At 33.9% G+C, this 26,243-nt stretch overlaps 1 protein-coding gene across 1 annotated transcript; it reads left to right on the top strand.

Annotated features, from left to right (window-relative positions):
- The first annotated feature begins 17,547 nt into the window (after window positions 1-17,547).
- LOC107873215 (probably inactive leucine-rich repeat receptor-like protein kinase IMK2) lies at window positions 17,548-20,785 on the top strand. The gene is made up of 2 exons (XM_047414894.1): window positions 17,548-19,905; window positions 19,988-20,785. Exons 1-2 carry the CDS (start codon window positions 17,928-17,930, stop codon window positions 20,602-20,604), a joined length of 2,595 nt encoding a protein of 864 aa, XP_047270850.1. The 5' UTR covers window positions 17,548-17,927; the 3' UTR covers window positions 20,605-20,785.
- Window positions 20,786-26,243: the final 5,458 nt, after the last annotated feature.

Below are 26,243 nucleotides of genomic sequence, written 5' to 3' on the forward strand. Positions count from 1 at the left end.
TTGTTTTAGGTGCTAACCCTTTTTAAGATAACCTCTCTCTGATACCACTTGTTAAGAATTCGTGCCCTACTGATTATCTTATTTTTGCCTAGCTGTTGCTTATCGATGGAGCGGGTTGCCTGACATGTTCCACTAACGTGTTCTAAGGAAACAGTAAAACAGAAAAAAAGAACACAATGATTTTTATGTGGAAAACACCCGGCTCAAAAAGGTGTAAAAAACCACGACCTGTACCTCTATAGGATTTAACCCCAACTTCACTAAATAACTCTGAGCCTCAACAATGACTGATTACAAAACTCTTGTAACCAACAAATAGGAATTATAAACTTTAATCCCTATAAATCAACAACTAGGAACTATAAACTCTAATTTCTTTGACTCAACAACTAGGAATTGTAAACTCTAATTTCTAACTATACGCACACTTCCCAAGGAATGCGTTCCCAAAGTCTCTAAGTTTTTCCCAACTCGAAGACTAGCTCCTAATTCAGTTTATAACACACTGAAACTAATATTACATCAATAGTTCAAACACAATGAACAACTCTAAAAATCAATGCTAAAACTCTTAGTTGGATTCTATACTTAGGACTAGGTTCCTCAATGTGTTTCTTCAGTGATTGAGTAGCACTTCGTGAAGTCAATCTGTCGATTGTGTTTTTCTAATTTGTAAGTGCATGAGTTATTATGAATAATACATCTTCTATTTAAGCACAGCTCTCCAAAGAGTCATTCTTTATTTTAAACTCCACTTTAACCAAAACTCTCATTGCATAGAATTTTACTTCAAGTGCGACTCCTTCTGCAATTCCAACTCTTGTCTTCTCAGTGTTGTAGTCAAACACCAACTCTCCAAAGAGTCTTTCAAAATATACGTTTTGCATAAACTTCTGTAATTTTCAGATTCTTTCTCCTTCTACACATAGGACTATTAAGAATATGCTCAGAAGTGAAACTTCTTCTTCACATAGGACTCCTCTTTCAAATCAACTTGCTTTTCCTTATCATCAAGTGTTTGAACTTGTTCTTCCCCGCTTGATCAGTAAGTTGAAGTTTCCGGTTGCACTGATTTAACTTATTCTGATTTTTAATTATTTATATCGTAGAATGCACTCTTGAACTTGTCGGATCAGTGGAATACGTATATCAACTTGTTTCATTCATATTGTCATTCATCAAAACTCCAAGGTTCCAACAACCTTTATGATCGATCTTTTAAAAACAAAAACAATGCGTTTGCAAATTCACTTGGTACCTTCAAAGTTACTTTTACCGGTACACTTTTAATCCAATTGATTTTCTTTTCTTTTGGTCCATTGAGATTGACTTGTTAATAAAATTCAAGATGGGGATAGTTTATAATGGTAATGGGGAAATACTTCATTTCATTTTATTTGCCGGTAATTTTTCATTTTATTTGTTCATTTTAACAAACTGCTAGAGTTGATTTTTTTCATAATAGCTTTAGTATTAAATAACTATATAAAATAGTAATAGTCAAATTTAAAATTTTAAAAAAACACTAGAAAAACTAATTTTGTAACAGGGACAAGTAATATGAAATAGAGGAGACAATAATAAAGTATTCCTCCTCTTTCAATTTATGGGTTTTAGTTCCCGTTTTAGTTTGTTTAAACAAATTTATTCCATCTGTGAAGGGGTCTTGTTGAGTAACTAGTAAAGTTGTTGTCATGTAATCATGAGGTATTAGGTTTAACCCGTAGAAACAATCTCTTTGAGAAATGCAAGGTAGCATTACGTACAATAAATTCTTGTAGTTTGGTCTTTGCTCGGACCCTACGCATATGGGAGATTTAGTGCATTGAGTTGTCCTTTTAAGATTATTTCATTTATCTCAATTTATGTGATTCTTTTATTTTTAAGATTCAAATTATATAAATTTTGATTAATATTTTAAAATATAATTTTTGAGAAGAGTATTTTAAAATATTTAATGGATCTAATTTAATTTGCTTCAAAAACTTAATCAAATTAATTATAGAGAAACGAAAACTGCCATATAAAATTAAAATTGAGGGAATACTTTTGACATTTAATACTTCTTCTTTTTTTTTTTTGCTAGTGACATTTAATATTTCATACTACACGTAATATTTTAAAAATCATACAATGCAAAGGATCTGGTTATAATTTATCTTTTATTAAAGTTCACATTTTCAATATTCTCTTTTTATTGTTCCTTGTTACTCAAATCTATTGTGACAAATTTTTCTTTATAATCAGTCTCGAAAAAATATCATATTTGCATAATTAGAATAAATTTAACTTTAAATTATTTTTGTTATCCTGAATGAAATAATTGTAAGCTATACAAGCGTCTAAGTTTGTTTTAGACCACTAATTTTAAAAATAAATTCATTCTTTTTCTTAAATCTTATGTCAACTCAAACGATATTGAGATAGAGGGAGTACGTTTTTAGAATCCATTTGGCTATAAAAATTATATATTTAGTTTGAAATTATTTTTTCCTTAATTTGAAAATCAATATTTGGACATATGAAAATTTTAATACAACTTGAAGTGGTATTCAAATTTAAAAATCAGCTTATAACTTATTTTGCAATTTACTTTTCACTTTTGAAGTTGTGTTTAAGTACATTCAAGCATGAACATTATTCCAAGTATTCTTTCTAAAATATATAATCAAACACAACTCTTGTTGAATATTTGATGTGTACAATTACTCTATATATTTCTCACACTCACATCCTAGTAATTTACTTGTATTTCTCACTTGATCACTCACTTAATGTTTATTTCAGCAACACTCATTACTTGAGCACTCACTCGTCTTAAGCATACACTCGTTAATTGTTCATATTTTACATACATCTTAGTGAAACACCTTATTTATAAATGGTGATGGAGGTGTTTAGTGAGAAAAATTTACTTCTCTCTTCTACAATATTTCTCCTGCCAATTCTCTACAACTTTATAATTATTTTAGATGCAAATTAAATTAGTAATAAATATAAATGAACAAAATCGAATCGTAAAACTACACCAAATCACAAATTGAGTCAAATAAAAAAAAATCTGACTAATAATTTGATTTGACTTCATTTGGTGTTGGAAAAAAGGTTCAATTATAATAGATTTGGTTTGATTTTAACTTAGAAAGATCAAACTAAACCGAACCAACCCGATATTGTACGTGTACAATTTTAAAAAGTACTTAATACATAAAAATATCTACTATGATGTAATTTATAAATATTTCTTTAACTTTTTCTTATTTTTTTATCATTTAACTTATTATTTCAAGTTTATTGAATGATTCAATAAATTTTATAGCCCATAGATATTATAGAGATAATACATAAATATGACCTTAAACTTGACACCAAATTATAACTTTGACCTTAAACTTTGATAGTGCACAAATAGGACCTTTAACTATTCAAGACCTGAACAAATATGACCTCCGATTTTGCAACCCCATACGTGAGTTTCACTCGCGCCTACGTGGAAAGGTAATCCAATCACACGGTGCCACGTCGTTAAAAGGATTGACTTGGAGGGAGGTCATATTTGTGCAGTTTTGAATAGTTAAAGTTCATATTTGCATACTGTCAAAGTTTTGCTTTTTGTGATAAAACGATGTCGTTTTTATTATTATTATTATTATTATTATTATTATTATTATTATTATTATTATTATTATTATTATTATAATTTATTTATTTATTTCTATAGCAGCAACACCTTGCTTTTTTGTTTTTATTAAAAAAAAACAGCCACTAGCAGGGATCGAATCCGCACAGTAGGCTGAAGGAAGCGTCCAAGAAGAGCAATTAACACCACTGGGCTATCTAAGTGCCTTGTTTCATGTGGTTCAACATTAATATACGTACATAAATATAGATTTTCTACCTTATAAATACAACGTAATTTTTTTACCGAGGGGGTTCGGGTGAACCCCATGGCAACCACGTAGGTCCGCCCCTGCGTTAATTTAATAATATTTTAATAATGTTAATTTAATAACATTTTAATAGTGTTAATTTGATAACGTTAATTTAATATACTACTGATGCTATCCTTAATAATGTTAATTTAATAACGTTTTATTAAAACTATAATTTTTTTATTATTAGTATAGTTTCATATTTAATTTAATATTTAAATAAATTATATTTAGATATATTATATAACTTAAATTCGTCCTATGCTTTACAATATATATACATATCCGCACGATTTTTTCATATGAGGCTGACCCACCTAATTAATAAATCTTTAATATTGCTCTTTTTTTGCAATGACAAAAGCAATAAATGTCATTTTCATCTTTGAGCCAAAAATAATGAAAAAATAATAGTGAAAAGTCATTTAAAGGTCATATTTGTGTAGTTTTGAATAGTTAAAGGTCATATTTGTGCACTGTCAAAGTTTAAGGTCAAAGTTATAATTTGATGTCAAGTTTAGGGCCATATTTATGTATTATGCCCTTAGATTTTAAGCTGGACGCGTCCAGTTTTGCGTGTTGAACACGCATTTTGCCACGTAGGATCGGAGGTCATATTTGTGCAGTTTTGAATAGTTAAAAATCATCTTTGTGCACTGTCAAAGTTTAAGGTCAAAGTTATAATTTGGTGTCAAGTTTAGGGTCATATTTATATATTATCTCGATATTATAACTCAAATAAAGTTCAAAACAATATTTATGTTAATAAAAATATTCAATTAAAAAATAAAGATGACAATAATATTGTATATTTATTCTTTAGTTTTGCATAAATATATATCCTGAATTTATTTTTCTATTTATTATTTATTGTTATTTTCCTAAAAAACACCTAAGATTGATGTATCTTGTTAAGACTAAAGAAATATTTGAAGCACAAGTTCATTCTATGTTTGTACAAAAACTTAACCAAAAAATTCCAAAGATCCGAGAAAATGAAAAAATCTAAAAAATTAAAGTCAAAAAACTCAAATTTTATTGATTTAGTTTGGTTTATAAATTTAAAAACTTAATATAAATAATTTAGCTGATATTTTAAAAATTCGAACCAACCTGATGAAATACACCCCTAGTGATAATTCTTAATTATTTGATCTTTAACTCAAATTTATGGCGAAGCATTTAGACTTACTGTCCAATTAGAAAATATAAATAAAAAAAAGGGGACTTACAAAACTAGTCTAAATTTGGGCAAAATTGTACCATTCCTAACCTAACTTTCAAAATTATAATTTTTAGTTTTTCTCTCTCTTTTTTCTTTTTTCTTTTCTTTTCTATTTTTTTTTTTTTTTTTTTACTCTCTTCTAGTTGTAATCTCTACTTCTCCTCCTTATTTTTTTCTTGTTTCTTTTTTTTTTCTTTCTCATTTTTTTCTATTTTTGTTGTATTTTCTATTTTTTGTATTTCAAAAAATATGGTTACGTCAAGTACAATTCGTGGATGATGACGGATACATCCTAACTGCTCATTGTATTTGTATTCACCATCATTTTTAATTTTATTTTCTCTTTTTTTTTTTTATTTTTTACTTTTTGATTTTTTTCTATTTTCGTTTTTTTTAATTCTTTATTTTCGTTTTTTCCTTTCTTCTATCTCTAACTTCTATTTCTCTTTCTTTTTTTCTTTTTTCTTTTTTTCAATTTTTTGTATTTATTTTGATTTTTATTTTTTTTCTTTGTGGGTTTTTTTAATTGTCCTTTTTCTATTTTATTTTTTTCGTTTCTTTCTTTTCTCTTTTTTATTCTCTTTTATCTGTAGCTTCTATTTCTCTTTCTTTTTTTTCTAGCTTTTTTTTGTAATTTTTATTTCTTTTTTTTTTAAAAAAAAATCTATTTTATAGTTTTTGTATTTTCGAATTATATGACTATAACGAGCACAAGTCATCGATGATAACGAAAATAGAACAATCAGTTATTTTATTTTTATTCACACTATCATTTAAATTTTTGTATTCATCGATAGAAATGTATTTGTATTTTATTATTCGCGCTTGTATTTTTGGTTTATAGTTCGCATTTATATTTGTATTTTGTAATTCTCACTTTTATTTGTATTTTATAGTTCACACCATCATTTTTATTTTTATTTTCGTTGATACACTTATATTTGTATTTTGTAGTTTGCCCTTATATTTGTATTTGTATTTTATAGTTTGTATTTGTATTTATATGTTATAGTTCACACTTGTATATATATTTTATAGTTCTCACCATCATTTATATTTTATACAATTTGCACTTGTATTTTAAAGAACTATTTTGTATTTGTATTTTAAAGTTGACTGCACATTGTATTTGTATCTTGTGGTTTCATTTTGTTTATTTGTATTTGTATTCTATTTTTATATATGCACTTGTATTTTTAAAAGAGCTACTTTGTACTTGTATTTGTAAATTGACCACATATTGTATTTGTATTTGTAAGTTCACTTATTTTATCTATTTGTATTTGAATTTGTAGTTGACAACATCATTTGTATTTTTAAACAATTGAAAAAGAATTATTATTTTTCTTTCTACGAACACTTGTATTTATAGTTATTGATATGAATTATGTTTTATTAATACAAATTGAACAATATAAATATAAATATAAATATAAATGATAAATTACAAAAATACAAATGTCAAATTATACAAATACAATTGTTACATTTGTAGCAAATGATACATGTTTATACAATTTGAACCATAAACATACAAATGATACTTGTTTATACACAAATACAAATGATAAACTTGATATATAAATACTAATGATACATTTTCATTGAATGACACATGGCATATTATATATTTTAGACTCAAGTAAATACAGTTAATCCGTACATTTATTTGTATACAAATACAAATGATAAATAGTATTCACGACAATACCATTTGAATTCAAATAATGAATTTATTTAAAATATATAGTGTGGTATGAATAAATATAAAATAAAAATATATAAAATATAAAATATGACAACAAAAAATAAGAGGAAAAAATACAAAAATAGAAAAAAAAAAAAGGAGAAAAAAATGAACCAAAAAAAGAAACAAGAAAAAAGATAGAAAAAAAAATACTGCAAAGAAAAAAAATAAAATAAAAAAATATATAAAAACAATGAAAGCGAAAAAAAGTGAAAGAAAAAAATTATAAAAAATGAGAAAAGAAAAGAAGAAACAAAAAATAACAAAATGGAATTAAAAAAAAGGAAAAGGTAAAATGACTGAAAAATAAAAAAAAAGGAAAAAAATGAAAAATAAAGAGAAATAGAGAAAGAACGAAAATTAAAGGAGGATATAAAGAAAAAAGATAGGAATTATATTTATCTATAATCTATATCTATAATCTATAATCTATAATCTATATCTATAATATATTAAAAGTGTGAAGACCCTTAGAAAAGTGATTTGAACTTTTTACCCTTCATTAAAAGACTCTTCTTTAGACAAAACAGTCTTTTTTACTTTTTTTTTAAATTATTATTTAATTATATTTTATTATGTTAACTAGACTTCCAAAAATATACGAGACTCCTAAAATATATGGTAGGAGAATTTATTAATATTTTTCTTTCAACTAGATTTCCTAAAATACATGAGACTCCTAAAATATATGGTAGGAGAATTAATTAATATTTTTCTTTCTACTGTTCAATTAGAAAAATACCCCTAAAAATAGGACTTTATTAAGGAAATAATTTAATAAATATTGAGATGTACGTTAAACTAGAGAACAAATCGATTTGCCTATTGGGAGAATATACTTGATGGTCATCTAATTTGATTCGATTACATGTCTAGATTTGTGAATGCTAGATTTTCTAACCCTCAACTTGTTCATTGTATTTATAAGCATAATAGAATTCAACATGTGTGTTGTAACCCTGCAAAATTCTTAGCCTAACTCAGTCCTTTAAGCTTGTTAAGCGGGTCCCAGACTTATAAAATTTTAGCTAAGTATCAAGACTTAGAATCATTTTAACCTTTCAAATTTGGAAAATTTTATTTTCAACCTTCCCGACCTTAGTTAGTCGATTTTTTAAATTGATTCATGATCAGGGTCACTTGTAGGTCATCTCAGGCGAGTTTCAGATTTTTTGAACTAGCGTAAGGGCGAGTTTGGATGTCCAAAACATTGAAGGGTCGTGATAGCCCTGCTTCGCGAGGGCCAGTCAACCCAAGGGTCGCGCCGCGATGGCTACTTGACCCAAGTAAGGTTCGCGTCGCAATGGCTACTTAACCCAAGCAGGGGTCGCGATGTGATGGCACCCTATTCAATATTATTTTAATATGGGTTGTGGGGGCAAATGGGTCATTTACCCCATCCTTATTCAGCCTTAACACGAAATTAATCAGCCTATAAGGCAAAAATTTTATTTTTTACTCATAAACTCTCTCAAGAGCAATCCCTAGCCTCATCAAGTTCAAGAATTCAAGTCACAAGAACTCACTTCAATCTTCTCAAAAGTAGTAATCAAGGTATGTGAAGTGTTCATCCAAGGGTCCCTTCCACCCTTGGAGTCTAAGAAACTATTGTTAAACTTCAAGTTTATGGAATTTAGGAATTCCATGTTGGGTTTGATTATATCCATGTTTATAATGATTAATTGGGATTCTAATCCATATTTTATGACAGTTTTATGTGAGGTTAATTGATATGTATGTAATATCTTGAGGATCCATGTAAAACCCTTGAAATTGTCAATGGGGATTTGAGTGATGATGTCTACTTATTGTTTAGTGTTATGTGCATAAGTATGCTTACCAAGTGTTTGATGAATTACTCATGTGAACTAATAAGGAAAGAGATCATGTTATGTTAGCTTATGTGCAAGTTGTATCATACAAGTGTTTGATAAAATGTTTCCATGAATGATTTGTGAACAAGTGCACATGTTATGCTTTCCAAGCTTATGCTATGATTTACCTTTCATGCTATCGAGTCTTGGGGGTATTCAATACCTAAAAACTTAGCTGTTAATCTAGAGCTTCAGTCAGTTACAGAACTCAGAAAAATCTCAGTAGTATTCATAAGTCAGTCACAATATTCATTTCATAACTCAATGGTACTCAGTCAGATAACAGAATTCAGTAGTATTCCATCAGTCTATGAAACTCAGTGAACTCAGTTCAGTTCAGTCAAAAAGTAGAATCAGTAACAGTTCATTCAATCTCAGTACAGTCTAGGAATCAGTTCAGTATCTATTCAGTTAGGAGCAGGATTTAGCACCGAGTGAACCCAAGGATGGGGGCTCACCTGCCAGTGGAGGGTGTGGTCCTTAGAAGCAATCCTTGTGTTCCAGAACTACGTAGCCAGCGTAGGTTGAGATATTTTCCTACAAGACTAGGTTTGATATATCTTATTTGAGCTTTCCTACCTACGAGGGTTGACGGAAGAGCTTCCTATCAGAGAGGGTTAACTCACAACTTGTTTTTACCCATGGTACGGTATTGATACCCTTCCAATTGGGGTTATAGGTTGGACCCTAAATCAGTTAGAGAAGAGGCATGTCGGTTAGATGATTACTTTCCATAGTCTTAGTCTCAGATTCAGTCTCAGTATAGAACTCAGTTTAGTTCTACAAATTCAGGACTATCAGATACAGTCACTCAGTTCAGTACTATCAGATACAGTCATTCAGTTATGAGTAATTCAGATATCAGTTAATTAGTATTTAGATTCAGTATCCAATGTTATCATGATTTCAGTTATAGTATACGTATTCATGCATATACTCTCATTCGGTCATATTCATGATATTCAGTTAGTATTGTTCATGCATATGAACCCATACATTTCAACCTACCTCATGAGCATGCCAGTATATTCAAAGTACTGACGCATGCCTTTCTTTTGGGCTATGATGTCTTATATCATAGATTCAGACGCGCGGGCTCCTGAGCACCCTTAGCAGTTCAGACTTTCAGCAGTCAGAGTTAGCGGTGAGTCCTCATAGTTTGAGAATATGATTATTTTCTTTCAGTATTTCAGTTATCAATTCACTTTCAATAGTTGAAGTTAGTTGGGGGCTTATCCCATCAACTCAATAGTTCAGACAATTTAGAGTCTTTTCAGACTAGAATTATTTTTAGATAGATATTTCAGTTATGGTATTGTTATACTGTATTTAGTTTTATCTACAGATTTAAACCTTATGGCAAGTTTCTGCCAAAATTCTACATATTACAGTATTATTATTCAGTTATTACAGCAGGTACTAGTCATAGGTTAGCTTGTGGTCCTTCGAGATTATGAGATCGTGTAGCATCCAAGGTACCGACTCGAGGCATTATAAATTTGGTATCAGAGCCTAAGATTCAACAAAGTCTTAGGAATTTTGAAAGCCACATCTAGAAGAGTCTTGTGCATGGGTGTGTAGCGCGCCATACTTTTAGACGAGAGGCTATGACATCTTTTAGGAAAAGTTTCCATTATTTCAGTATTCATGTCGTGCGAGTGAGCATGATCTCTAGTAAAACTCTCAGTTTAATTTGTTTCTTTCTTTCACTTATAGAACATGTCTTCCAAAAGGACTAATGAAAAAAAATCCAGAAATCAGTAAGCACCTCAGCCCGTTTAGGCAGATCCCCTGGACGAGCACATTTCTTATACAAAATTCAAGGTTGCATTCACTACTCTAGCCAATTCAGTCACAACTCAGAATGAACGACCAACTGTTGTTCCAGCCAACCCAGTGGCCAATACTGCTGCATCTAAGATTTGAGACTTCACCTCAATGAATCCTCCCCTATTCTCAGGTTCTAAGTCTGAAGAGGATCCATAAGAGTTCCCTAATCAGGTTTAGAAAGTCACAGATATCATGGGAGTGACTTTTAGTAAGAGTGCTAAGTTAGACACCTATCAGCTACAAGATGTAGCCCATATGTGTTTTAGGCAGTGAAAGGTAGATAGGGGTACAGATACAGAGCCCATAGAATGGGAAAAGTTTACTACGGCCTTCTTAGATAGATTCTTTCCCTTAGAGCTAAAATAAGCCAAGGTGTTAGAGTTCATCAATCTCAAGCAAGGAAGTATGAGTGTGAAAGAGTATTCCTTCAAGTTTACTCAGTTAGTCAGGTATGCTCCCCATGTAGTAGCAAACAATAGATCCATAATGAGCAAGTTTGTGTCTAGGGTATCGAGTAGAGTGGTTAAAGAGTGCAGGACTGCGATATTGATTAGGGAGATACACATATCTACGCTTATGGTCCATGCTTAACAGATTGAGAAACAGAAACTTAAGAAGAAAGAGAGGGAAAATAAAAGAGCCAGAATGGGTAGCTTTAGTTTTGCCCAGCCAAGGTTAGAGGGTGATAACCGTTCTCAATTTAGTCTGAAGTTTTCAGCCCTAATTCCATCTTCAGCTAGTACACCAGCACCAAGGTTCAGGAACGGCAGTCATGATAGGGCGCCAGGCCCTAAAATCCAGAGTAGTGCAAGCTGTGTTCGTACTAATCCTCTTTGCAAAGAATGTGGTAAGAATCATAAGGGTATGTGTAGAATCGACAATGATATGTGTTTTGGATGTAACAAGTCAGGTCACAGAGTCCGAGACTGTCCTAAGGCTGGTCTACGAAGTCAGCACAATCGTCCTTCAACTCAGTCCTGCTGCCTGAATCAGTAAGGTGCCACTTCCAGTGCCGCCAGTGGGCAGCGCCCAAATAAGATTTATACACTTTAGTCCAGGTAAGATTGGGAAAGTTCCCCTGATGCGGTCACTGGTACATTATAGACCTCCTATTTCATGTTTATGTCTCATCAGATTTAGGAAGTTCTCTATCTTTGTAACTATTTGCATAGCATTTAACTTTAAAGTCAAACCAAATATTAACAAAACCTTTCTCAGCCTCTACCCCAGTGGGTCAGTCTATCATAGCCCGGCGGGTATACAGGAACTGTCCGGTTATGATATCTCAGGAAGTCAGGCTTTCAGATTTCAGTAGTAATATTAGTATGTGTAGAAAAGTAATGGGTGGGAATGATTCCCAACCCATATTTACCTTAGTTTAAAGTTTTATACTTCAGTCATCACGATACCTTGGCATGTTTTACGTCTCAACTCCATGAACACAACTTATATTCACATAATTTTCATAGAATCATGTCTTGCAGACCCAGCATTCAGCTATCAATTATTCAGTTAATTAGATAAGATAGTATGTTTATGCATTCGTGCGCAGTGCCCATGCAAATATTTTTTAGTAGTCCCAAGTAAAGTGCCATACTAAGGTGGAGAGTATAATTAAGAGAGTATTCAAGGGATATGTCTAAGCTTGAAAATTTATAGTTGCAGTGCATAAGTCTTAGTCACTCTATCTTAGATAATGATTCGTAGGCCTCGCCTCATATTGCAGAATTCTAGCCACGTTGTGATGTCGTATTTAGACAATGCCAAGTTTTCCTTACTCCCTAAAGTTAATGGCAACTCAATAGAAAGAGTGTCAGATAAAAAGCTCCAATTAATAATAATTTTTTAGTATCAGTTAGTCCGTAAAGCCAGTAATTCATTTTAGCAGTCAGACGGACAAATTCGTGTGGTATAGTTTTCTATCTTTCCATCTAGTCGCATTATTCGAAGTTTTATAAAAGTAACTATTCCAAAATTGAGAAACCTTATGGTTACGAGTTCAGCTCAATCCGGGTGTCATGCCTCAGTTTTAGATCTCGCATATACAGTAACGATTCAGTTCGTAGGTGCCTTATGCATCGTATCAGTTCTCCTCAATATCTTATCCAAGTCAGCATTCTTCAGAGGACATAATGTCCCAAGGGGGAGATATACTATAACCCCCTCCCCCCGAGTTTTTATTACCTAAACCTTCCATCTTCTCTTCACGTAACGAATCCAGTTTGGAGTAGTGGGTACTCATAGGTGGACCCTTAAGTTCCAATCTTAGCCGTAAGCCATGTATTCAGGGGCTCGGTTTTGTTCATGATAATCAGTTCATGTATCACGTTTCAGGCTAAGTTATGTTCTCATTCATGCGTATTCAGTAAATAATCTCAAGTTTGGGATTGGTGATTTGGTATTCTTGAGAATCTCTCCTATGAAAGGAGTGAAGAAGTTGGCAAGAAGGGGGGAGCTTATCCCCCGATATGTCGATCCTAATTGAATTCTCAGCCTTTTAAAAAAGGTAGCTTACGAGGTCGAGCTATCTTCAGATTTAGCTTTAGTGCATTCAGTGTTCCACGTCTCCTTGCTTAAGAAATGCGTAGGTGACCCAGTAGACGTAGTCTCTCTTATAAAAAAAAATGCGTAGGTGACCCAGAGGGCATAGATATCCAGAATAGTCTCTCTTATAAAAAGGTTCCAATCGAAATCCTTGACTATTAGATTCGTAGACTGGGGAACAAAGAAGTCCCTCTAGTCAAAGTTCTTTGGCGTAATCAATCTGTTGAGGAAGCTACTTGGGAAGCAGAAGTAGATATATGGACCAAGTATCCTCACCTCTTCTCCGCAGACTCAAACTCGGCTCAAGGTAACAGTTTTCCTTAAAAACTTACTCAGTTCTATGCTCAGATATTCCTCGTGAACTTGGTATCAGTTGTCGTTACATATTCAGTCCTACATTCATGAATCGTGTTCAGTCATGTACTCATGTATCAGACATGCATGTTCAGTATATATAAACTCAGCTTATTAGTAATATCAGTTACGAAATCATGCATCAGATATGCATGTTCAGTATAAAATTCTAGTATAACAGTAGTCTCATCCATGAAATCATGTTTCAGTTGTGTATGTCTAGTACTTACTTGCAGTCTGTCAGTTCTCCCATCTTAGTCAGTCTTATTCAAAGATGAATGTTCTCAAGGGGGAGATATTGTAAGACCCCACAAAATTCTTAGCTTAACTCAGTCCTTTAAGCTTGTAAAGGGGGTCCCAGACTTAGAAAACTTTATCTAAGTATCAAGACTTAGAATTATTTTAGCCTTCCAAATTTGGAGGATTTTATTTCCAACCTTCCTGGCCTTAGTTAGTTGATTTTTTAAATTGATTCATGATCAGGGTCACTTGTAGGTCATCTCAGGCGAGTTTTGGATTTTTTGGACTAACTTAAGGGTGAGTTTGGTTGTCCAAAACAGTGAAGGGTCGCAATAGCCCCGCGTCGCGAGGGCTAGTCAACCCAAGTAAGGGTCGCATTGCGATAGATACTAGACCTGAGTAGGGTTTGCGTCGCGATGGTTACTTGACCCAAGCAAGGGTCACGATGCGAGAGCAGCTTGTTCAACATTATTTTAATACGGGTTGTGGGGGAAAATGAGTCATTTTCCCCATCCTTATTCAGCCTTAACACGAAATTAATCAGCCTATAGGCAAAAATCTCATTCTTTACTCATAAACTCTCTCAAGAGAAAGCCCTAGCCTCATCAAGTTCAAGAATTCAAGTCTCAATAACTCACTTCAATCTTCTCGAAAGTAGTAATCAAGGTATGTGAAGTATTCATCCAAGGGTCCCTTCCACCCTTGGAGTCCAAGATACTATTTTTAAACTTCAAGTTTATCGATTTTATGAATTCCATGTTGGGTTTGATTATATCTATGTTTATAATGATTAGTGTGGATTCTAATCCATGTTTTATGATACGTTTGATGTGAGGTTAATTGATATGTATGTAATATCATGAGGATCTATGTAAAACCCTTGAAATTGTCAATGAGGATTAGAGTTATGATGTTTACTTGTTGTTTAGTGTTATGTGCATATGTATGCTTACTAAGAACTTTATGAATTACTCATATGAACTAATAAGGAAAAGAGATCATATTATGTTAGCTTATGTGCAAGTTGTATCATGCAAGTGTTTGATAAAATGTTCCCATGAATTAGTTGTGAACAAGGCACATGATTATGCTTTTCAAGCTTATGCTATGATTTACCTTTCATGCTATCAAGTCCTGGGGGTATTCAATACCCGAAAACTTAGTTATTTACCTGGAGCTTCAGTCAGTTACAGAACTCAAAAAAATCCCAGTAGTATTTATAAGTCATTCACAATATTCAGTTCAAAACTCAGTGGTACTCAGTCAGATAACAAAATTCAACAGTATTTCGTCAGTCCATGATACTTAGTGAACTTAGTTCAGTTCAGTCAAATAGTACAATCAGTAGCAGTTTAGTCAAGCTTAGTACAGTCTAGGAATTAGTTCAGTGTCTATTCAGTTGGGAGTAGGATTCAGCACCAAGTGAGCCCAAGGATGGGAGCTCACCTGCCAGTGGAGGGTATGTTCCTTAGAAGCAATCCTTGCATTCCAAAACTACGTAGACAACATAGGTTAAGATATCTCCCTGCAAGACTAGGGTTGATATATTTTATTTAAGCTTTCTTACCAACGAGGGTTGATATAAGAGCTTCCTGTCAGAGAGGGTTAACTCACAGCTTGTCTTTACCCGTGGCACGGTATTGATACCCTTCCAACTGGGGTTATAGGTTGGACCCCAAATCAGTTAGAGAAGGGGTATGTCAGTTAGATAATTACTTCCTACAGTCTTAGTCTCAGATTCAGCCTCAGTATAGAACTCAGTTCAGTTATATAGATTCAGGACTATCAGATACAGTCACTCAGTTCAGTTCGGAACTCAGTACAGTTTTATAGGTTCAGAACTGTCAGATACAGTCATTCAGTTATCAGTAATTAAGTATCAATATACTCAGATATCAGTTAATTAGTATTCAGATTCAGTATCCATTGTTATCATGATTTCAGTTACAGTATACTTATTCATGTATGTACTCTCATTCAGTCATATTCATGATATTCAGTTAGTATTGTTTATGTATATGAACCCATGCATTTCAGCCTACGTCACTGAGCATAACAGTACATTCAAAGTACTGACGTATGCCTTTATTTTGTGCTATGATGTCTTATATCATAGGTTCAGACGCGTGGGCTCCCAAGCACCCTTAGCAGTTCAGACTTTCAGCAGTCAGAGTTAGTGGCGAGTCCTCATAGTTCAAGGACATGATTGTTTTCTTTCAGTATTTTAGTTATCAGTTCACTTTCAGTAGTTGGAGTTAGTTGGGGGCTTCTCCCATCAACTCCACAATTCAGGCAGTTAGAGGCTTTTCAGACAGATATTTTAGTTTTGGTATTGTTATACCATATTCAGTTTTATCTACAGATTTGAACCTTATGACAAGTTTCCACCAAAATTTTGCATATTACAGTATTATTATTATTATTCAGTTATTGCAGCAGGTACCAGTCATGGGTTAGCTTGTGGTCCTTCAAGATTATGAGCATCGTATAGCGTTTGGGGTATAGATTTGGGGCGTTATATGTGTATATATATATATCTTCTTTATTTTCATTCAAAATTATTCTTTAGAGTCAAAATTTTCGCTCAAATAAGAATTAGTTAGATCAAAATTGAAGCTTTGTGATCACTATTATATATATTTTTTATAGTTTACAGGTCATAGATGAATGTCGGTTGACTTTGAAGAATTTCTTGTGTAAAGGTCCGGTTTAATTGTATTGTTTTAATATCTTTATTATCTAATTGTTTTATTTTAATTTACAGATACAAGATGAATGTGGGTCGGCTTTGAAATTTTTCTTTAGGTAAATATTAGGTTTAACTGTATTATCGTAATCTCTATTAGTTTGTTATTTTGTGATAATTTACAGTTCGTAAATGAATCTCAATCGGCTTTGAGAATTTTTTGTGTGTAAAATTTAAGTTTAATTGTGTTGTTTTGATATCACTTTTATCGTATTATTTTGTTGCAATTTACAGGTAATAGATAAATATTGGTCGGCTTTGAAATTTTTTTTTTATGTAAAGGTTAAATTTAGTTGTATTATTTTGATATCTGTATAATCATATTATTTTGTTATTGTTTACAGGTGGTAGATGAGTGTCAGACGACTTTGAGAAATTTTTTTTGTGTAAAGATTAGATTTAATTGTATTATTTTAATGTATCTATCATTATATTGTTTTGTTGCAATTTACAGATGGTAGATGAATTTCGATCAACTTTTAAAAATATTTTTGGTAAAGATTAGGTTTAATAAATAAATTCTCCATCTTTACATACTCAAAAGATATTAAATTTAATTTTATATTCATCTTTATTATTTAAATAAATATCCTATTTAGTGTAATATTTGAACTTATTAAAGTGAAGTATAAGCGCAAGACGCGTACACCTAAACTAGTTTAATCATAAAAAAGCTATAAATTATAATTAATTAAAATTTAGACTGAATAGAGTAATTAACACCTTTTATTTTTTAGGTCATATAGTTATTTCAATAAAAATAAAAGAAAGGAGGGTAATTTTGTTAAAGAAATATCGGAAACATCAAATCTAGTTAACCTTGGTAGGATCAAGTCATAATCATAATCAAATACACAGTCGATGAACTGTCACGGGCGAAATTGGTAAATTAGCAAATAATGACAAGGCAAAAGTATCAATATTCAGTTAATATTTTTTTGTAGAATAGGATCCCGCTTGAAAAAGATAGCCGTTAGAGAAAGTTAAGTAGCAGCTGGCGAAAATAAAAACAGCCCAGTTCCCAAACCCTTAGAGGTAACTTAAATTTTATCCAAAGACCATTAGTTTCCAATGCAAAAAGCCAAGGTATTTTTAGTTGTATAAAGCTTTTAGGAAACTAGCCGTTATAGCCTTTGTTATTTTCAACTTTTAGCAACATTAGTGAGAGAGGGTGTGAGAGCCTTCTGAATCTGATTACGACTGACACTTTTTCATGTCTCCCAATAAAGCTCCTCATAGATTCCTCCGTTTTAGCTCTTGTGCTCCACTTCACGTGGAACCCCAGGTTCCTCTTACTACAAATCTTCAACTTCTACTGCTGTTTAGTTTCAAATTAGGCAGAGAGTGGCAACTGAGGGAAAGAAAAAGGAAAGAGAAAAGTTTCTTCTTTTATTTATCTTATTCTATTCTCAAATTGTAGTCCTGAGAAGTGGTTATGGGAGATCAAGAATCAGTTTTTAGTAGTTGTATTGAACGATATCCATTTCGAGTTAACAAGTTTTTAACTCGACAAGGAGGAGCTGCAGGGAGATGCATAATTTCTGGTGAAAAATGGGACATTGAAGCTGGTGTATCGAGGTGTTCCAAAAGGTTCTTTCTATTTGCCCAACTTTTCCTGTTATTTCAGCTGCTAATATCTGGAATTCAGCCAACTTCAGGTGAAGTTTGGGACGGGATAATTATCACTGCAGCAGATTTCCAAGCACTTCAAGCCTTTAAGCAAGAGTTGGTTGATCCAAGAGGGTTCTTGAGAAGCTGGAATGACAGTGGATTTGGAGCTTGTTCTGGTGGTTGGCTTGGTATTAAATGTGCTCAAGGACAAGTCATTGTAATCCAGCTTCCATGGAGAGGTCTAGGTGGAAGAATTACTGAAAAAATTGGTCAATTTCAATCTCTTAGAAAGCTCAGCCTCCATGATAATGTCATTGGTGGTTCAATTCCTTCTAATTTGGGACTCATACCCAATCTTAGAGGACTTCAACTCTTCAACAATAGGTTCTCTGGTTCTATTCCTGCTTCTCTTGGTTTATGCCCTCTTCTTCAAACAATTGATCTCAGCAATAACTCATTATCTGGTACAATTCCAGCTACTCTAGTTAATTCTACTAAGCTTTATAGGCTTAATCTTAGCCACAACTCTGTGTCTGGGTCAATCCCCACAAGTCTCACTCAATCTCCCTCCCTCATTTTCCTAGACCTCCAGTATAACAATCTTTCAGGCCCAATACCAGACTCTTGGGATGGAAATGGAAAAAACCTCTTCCAACTCCTGTCCCTTAAACTTGATCACAACTCCTTCTCTGGAAGCATTCCTGCTTCCTTAGGCAAGTTGAATGAACTTTTTGAGCTTACCCTTAGTCATAATCAAATGACTGGAGTTATCCCAAGTGATATTGGGGGACTCTCTAGGCTTAGAACACTTGATTTGTCTTACAATGCCATTAACGGAAGCTTTTCTGATAGCTTCTTGAATCTATCCTCACTAATGGTCTTGAACTTGGAAAGCAACCAACTTGATAACCAAATCCCAGCAGCCATAAACAATTTGCAAAAACTCTCAACTCTCAACTTGAGGAGTAACCACTTTAGTGGTGATATTCCGGTCACTATTGGAAACATCTTTGCTCTTAGACAACTAGATTTAGCTCATAACAATCTAAGTGAAGAAATCCCAGCTTCTTTAGATAATTTAACAAATCTTAGTGACTTCAATGTCTCATATAACAATTTGTCTGGTCCTGTTCCAACTCATCTAGCTCGGAGATTCAACTCAAGTGCCTTTGTGGGTAATCTTCAGCTATGTGGTTACAGTGTATCAAACCCGTGTCAAATTTCTCCAGCGCCATCCCCTGAAACGCCAAAAAGACGAGGTCATAAACTAAGTACTAAGGACATCATTCTCATAGCGGGAGGGGCACTTCTCATAATCTTGGCTCTGCTATGTTGCATTCTCCTATGCTGCTTGATCAGGAAAAGATCTGTGGCTAAAGCAGGGAAGGATGGCCAAGCCACCAGTAGGGAGGCTGCAGCAGCTAGAGGTGAAAAGGGTGTTCTGCCAACTGCTGGAGAAGTTGAAGCAGCAGGAGATACAGGAGGAAAGCTTGTCCATTTTGATGGACCTATTGTATTCACAGCAGATGATCTTCTATGTGCAACCGCTGAAATAATGGGAAAGAGCACTTATGGTACAGTGTACAAGGCCACGTTAGAGGATGGTGATCAAGTTGCTGTGAAAAGATTGAGAGAGAAGATTACAAGAGGTCAAAGGGAATTTGAGAATGAAGTCAATATTCTTGGAAAGATCAGGCACCCAAATCTTCTTGCCCTTAGAGCATATTACATGGGTCCCAAAGGGGAGAAACTTCTTGTTTTTGACTACATGCCTAAGGGAAGCCTGGCAACTTTTCTTCATGGTAAGCATAGATCAGTTTTCCATTTTAGTTCTGGCTTGCTCTTATTTGTGAAACTCAGACTTAAATCTGCTATTCTTTGCAGCTCGCGGTCCTGATACACCAATTGATTGGGCAACACGGATGAGAATAGCAAAGGGTACGTCAAGGGGACTGCTCTTCCTTCATACAAATGTCAATATCATTCACGGGAATCTTACATCTAGCAATGTTTTACTTGATGACAACACAAATGCAAAGATTGCAGATTATGGTCTTTCGCGCCTTATGACTGCTGCTGCAAATGCAAATGTGATTGCAACTGCTGGAGCACTAGGCTATAGGGCACCTGAGCTTTCAAAACTCAAAAAAGCAAACACGAAGACAGATGCATACAGCCTTGGTGTTATTATACTGGAACTTCTAACCGGGAAGTCTCCAGGAGAAGCAATGAATGGAGTGGATTTGCCCCAGTGGGTTGCATCAATTGTGAAAGAGGAGTGGACTAATGAGGTGTTTGATTTAGAACTAATGAGGGATGCATCCGTTATCGGTGATGAATTACTGAATACCCTGAAATTGGCTTTGCACTGTGTTGATCCATCGCCATCAGCTCGACCAGAAGTTCAGCAAGTTCTCCAGCAACTAGAAGAAATTAGACCTGAAACAGCCACCAGTTCTGGGGGTGACAGTGCTGCAGCTGCCTCAGTAAGCGATGACTAAATACTAGATTTCTTATCTAAGTAATTTTTAGGCAAGTGTTAGGTGCCCACTATTCTTTCATTCTTGAATTAGGTTGGTCCAGAAAGTGATTTTGTTCTTCTACTGTGTAGATATCTACTCGTGTGTGCGCGCTATTTTGTTTTCTTATTTTGAGTGGTAATTCATCCTCCTAGTTTCCATATTTTTTTTGTCCTAGAGGACGTTAACACAAGATACTTGCTTTTCTTCACATTCTACTGGCGTAACTAAAAATTGCAAAAGTAAAATCTACATGCAATAGAGACGACAAAAAAAGCAGCATCAGCCAAATATTATTTTTTGAATGGTGTATGATGATGCAATAGAGGCAACAAGTTTTACATGAAATTTTTAGGTATAACAGCTTTGCATACAAAGTGCAGCATACCATCCATACTTGGGAGGAAAATATTGTTATTTTCAATGTTTTCGGGTACAAGAACATGAATACAAGTTCAAGTCTCAAAACAAGAACACCTATGAAGTTCCTTAACACCTTCAACGCAATATTAAAAATAATCTATTCAAGAAGTGTGATATTTTTCAGAAATAAGATGAAACAGAAATGTAAAGCCAAGTCCCTAGACTTCACGGAGTGTCCTTAAGGAATAATTCCCCTCACTGTACCCGAGGTTATGGAATTTTCCTCGCAGGATAAAATGACTTTCAATCCAACAATAGCGGTACCTCAAATTGTTGGATTCGTCGAACTCACTCAACAGATAATGATCACAAGGAGTTTTTAAAGATATGAAGAGTGTTTTGCTATAAAAAAATCATGTCTATACCTGAGGAATATATCAGGTATTTATAGCTTTTAATGTGTCCTTTTGGAAAGGATGCATTGGTTCAGTAAAAAGGCACCTATTCACGTCACCTGCGCCTAGTCTGTGCTGGAACTGCGCCTGATCTGCAGCCGCAGGTGACACTGTCCAATTTCAATGGCTACCTGCGCTGGATCTGCACCCGCAGGTCACGCTATTGTGATAACCAATGTGCCTTTCCTCGAAGGGTTGCATCCCTTCGAGATGCGTTGCGTATGCGTTCGCATAGCGTCCGAAATACGCCTGAGAAAAATAATTCTATCATATTTTTGGATTAAAATGTCGCTTGTAAAACAAGTTTCAAATAAAATTCATCTAAAAAGATAGATCTCATCAATCGATCATTATATAAATCCAAATCCAAATCCGAAACCGACCCGAGCGAGTGACGACAACGACGGTGCGAGGCACCACCTTGTTCTTGCCTCACTATCCAAGTGGAGCAAGTGTTCCTTATTAAAACACTTAAAAGTTTCCTTCTCCCACCAATGTGGGAGAATTAGTGAACTTTTCATTAAAAGAGTAAACTTTCCATTTTAGTGACTCTATTTCCCTCCAGTATTTTTCCCTTCATTTTTTATTCACACACACATTGAACCCAACAATCCCCCACATGAATAGGGAATGGCTATCTTTTAAGGAATTTACGGACAAGCATGTGATCATTTAGCAAAGACTAATTGCATCTGGATAAGTGGATTTTCCTTTGAACTTTTCGTAGTGAACATGCATCGGATGCACTCGGTCAATTGGTAGATTTGATACCTTTGAACCGTTGAGCTTTAATGTACACCCAAACAACACGTGTCACACAACCAGCCTTTTACCACTTATGGTTCTCATGACTTTGTTCTTTTTAGCCGTGAACACGTCCCAGTTTCATGAGAGCTTAAAGAATAGGCATTTACTAACATCTCCTTGAAGGGGCTTCCACTTCACCCTCACATAGGTGATTTCTAAATATTCAATCCTATAGATTAAACTATTTGGTCAAATCTACCAAATTTAGATAATCATTAAAAGACTTTTCACCTTAAGTCTTATCCCTGTTTACTTAACATTGTCTACATAATGAGAATGGGTTCGTATATCAACAATGTTGAACCTGTCAAACACAATTTGTTTGATCTTTTTGAACGTAGCTCTTGGGATCTCCAGTCTCCTAGGTAGAGTTACTGACATGCTGACTTGTCCTAGGCCTTAAACTTATTCCCTTGGATGTCCTCTCAACTCTTTCTCTAGACAGGCCTTTTGTAAGTGGATCCGACACATTATCTTTTGACTTCACATAGTTAATAGTGATAATTCCACTAGAGAGAATTTCTCTAACGGTATTATGTCTTCGTCTGATGTGATGAGATTTATCGTTGTACATCATGCTCCCTGCCCTACCTATTGCCGCTTGGCTATCACAATGTACACATATTGGTGCCACTGGTTTGGGCCAATAAGGAATATCTTCCAAAAAATTTTGGAGCCATTCTGCTACATCAGCTATATCCAATGTGATAAATTCAGATTTCATTGTGGAGCGAGCAATACATGTCGGTTTGGATAATTTTCAAAAGACCGCTCCTTCACCGATAGTAAATACATATCCACTCGTGGATTTTACTTCGTTCGATTCGGTGATCCAATTTGCATCACTATATCCTTCAAGTACCGTAGGATATTTATTATAATGCAAAGCATAGTCTTGAGTGTATTTAAGATACCCCAAAACTCTTTTCATTGTCATCCAATGAGTTTTGTTGGGATTACTCGTGTACTGACTCAACTTACTAATAACGCATGCTATGTCTGATCGTGTACAATTCATCATATACATTAAACATCCCAATACTCTTGCGTACTCCAATTGCGAGTCACTTTCTCCGTCATTCTTTCGAAGTGTGAAGCTCACATCCAATGGAGTCTTAGCAATACCAAATTTCATATACTTAAATTTGTCAAGTACCTTTTCGATATAATAAGAATGTGACAATGTCATCCCTTGTGGAGTTCTATGGATTCTTATTCCTAAGATCACATACGTAACTCATGGGTCTTTTATATCGAACTTGCTCTCGAGCATCCGTTTCATTGCATTTATGTTAGAAATATCTCTACTAATGATAAACATATCATCCACATATAAACAAACAATGACTTGGTGATTTGGAGTGTCTTTTATATAAACATATTTATCACATTCATTAATCTTGAACCCGTTTGCCAACATGGTTTGGTCAAACTTCGCATGTCATTGTTTAGGTGCTTGTTTTAGTCCATAAAGTGTTTAACAAGTTTATACACCTTATTTTCTTTTCCTGGAACCACAAAACCCTCAGGATGTTCCATATAAATTTCTTCCTCCAATTCTCCATTTAGGAATGTTGTTTTCACATTCATTTGATAGATTTCAAGATCATATATCGCCGCCAAGGAAATTAATATTAGAATCGATGTTATTCTTGTTACTAGCGAGTATGTATCAAAGTAATCAAGGCGTTCTTTCTGTTTGAATCCTTTTACTACATGTCTTGTCTTGTATTTGTCAATAGTACCATCCGCCTTCATTTTCCTTTTGAAGATCCATTTAGAACCTAAAGGTTTATTTCTTGGAGAAAGATCAACCAACTCTCACGTATGGTTGCTTAAGATTGAATCAATCTCACTATTAACTGCATCTTTCCAAAAGGATGAGTCTGACGACGACATCACTTCTTTAAAAGTTTGAGGCTCATTTTTTAAGAGAAATGTTACAAAATTTGATCCAAACGAAGTTGACGTTCTTTGACATGTACTACATCTTGAATTCTCATCATTATGTACATTCTCACTTGGTTCAGCTCGAGGTCGTTTAGACCCTTTACTAGACTGTTCATGTCTAATTTTATACGGATAAATATTTTCAAAGAATTCAACATTGTCTGATTCAATTACCATATTTTCATTAATATCCGGATGTTTGGATTTATGAACCAAAAATCGACATGTTTTACTACTTTTAGCATATCCTATGAACACGCAGTCCATCGTCTTAGGTCTTATCTTAACCCTTTTAGGCATAGAAACTTGGACCTTCGCTAGACACCCCCACACTTTGAAATATTTCAAGTTGGGTTTTCTTCATTTCTATTTTTCATAAAGAATTGATTGTGTCTTACTATGGAAAACTCTATTGAGTATTCGGTTGACTGTAACAATAGCCTCCCCCCACAAGCTTTGTGGTAAATCTGAACTTATAAGTAAGACATTCATCATTTCCTTCAAAGTTCATTTTTTTCTTTCCGCAATTCATTAGATTGAGGTGAATATGGGTCCGTCGTTTGATGGACAATTTCATTATCTACACATATTTCAGCGAAGGGAGATTCATATTCTCTGCCCCTATCACTTCTTATAGTTTTGATCTTCTTCTCTAACTGATTTTCAACTTCAGTTTTGTATTGCCTAATCGCATCTATTGCTTCATCCTTACTATTTAGCAAGTAGATATAACAATATCTAGTGCAATCGTCAATAAAAGTTATGAAATACTTTTTCCCACCACGTGATGGTGTTGACTTCATATCACAAATGTCAGTGTGTATTAAGTCTAAGGGATTGAAATTCCTTTCAAGGGACTTATATGAATGCTTAGCATACTTTGATTCCACACATGTTTGACACTTTGATTTATTGCACTCAAAGTTTGGCAAAACTTCTAAGTTAATCAGTTTTCGCAAAGTTTTATAATTGACATATCCTAAACGTTCATGCCACAATTCATTAGACTCAAGCAAGAAAGAAGAAGCAGAACTTTTATTGATTTCAATAGTCATTACATTCATTTTATATAGGCCCTCAGTGAGATAGTCTTTTCTTACATACACTTCTCCTTTGCTGATTACAATTTTTTCGAAAATAGTTACATATTTGAATCCGTTTTTGTCAAGAAATGATACAGAAATCAAGTTCTTTCTTAACTCCGGTACATACAGGACATTGTTGAATGTCAACACTTTGCCTGAAGTCATTTTCAAGCATACTTTTCCTGTTTCTTCTACTTTTGCAGTAGCGGAATTAGACATGAAGCTCTTTTCTTCTCCTTGAGTCGGAGCAAACGTTGCAAACAACTCCTTATTAGCATAACATGACGGGTGGCACCAGAATCTATCCACCATTCGCGAGGATTTTCCACCAAGTTGTATTCGAAAAACATGGCACACAGATCGTCCATTTCTTTCTTGGACTCAACCACATTTGCTTGATCCTTTTTCTTGTCTTTCTTAGGGGCCGGACAATCTGTTGATTTGTGGTCAATCTTGCCACAGTTGAAGCACTTTCTCTTGAATTTCTTCTTGGGTTGATTGCTTTGATTCCCAGCTTTCTTTCGCTTTTTAGAGTTGTTGTCATTTTCTACAATGTTTGCTCCATTCATTGCAGAATTTCCTCTTGACTTACTTTCCGCAGCCTTATTATCTTCTTCAATGTGCAGTCGTACAATTAGATCTTCGACTGACATCTCCTTACGTTTGTGTTTCAAATAGTTCTTGAAGCCCTTCCACATAGGTGGTAGTTTTCTATTATTGCTGCTACTTGAAACGCTTCATTCACGATCAAACCTACAATAAAGTTTATGCGAATACTAAGAACAATAGACTTGTTGTCTATTATTTTATATTCTAGGAATCTTGCAACGAAGAACTTTTTAGTTCCGACATCCTCAGTCTTGTACTTTCGTTCTAGTGTTCCCCATAACTCTTTTTCTGTCTTTGTTACACTATACACATTGTAAAGGTCATCTTGGAGACCACTCAAAATATAGTTCCT

Source organism: Capsicum annuum, chromosome 6 (genome assembly GCF_002878395.1).
Source record: "Capsicum annuum cultivar UCD-10X-F1 chromosome 6, UCD10Xv1.1, whole genome shotgun sequence".
In the NCBI taxonomy this organism is placed as follows: domain Eukaryota; kingdom Viridiplantae; phylum Streptophyta; class Magnoliopsida; order Solanales; family Solanaceae; genus Capsicum; species Capsicum annuum.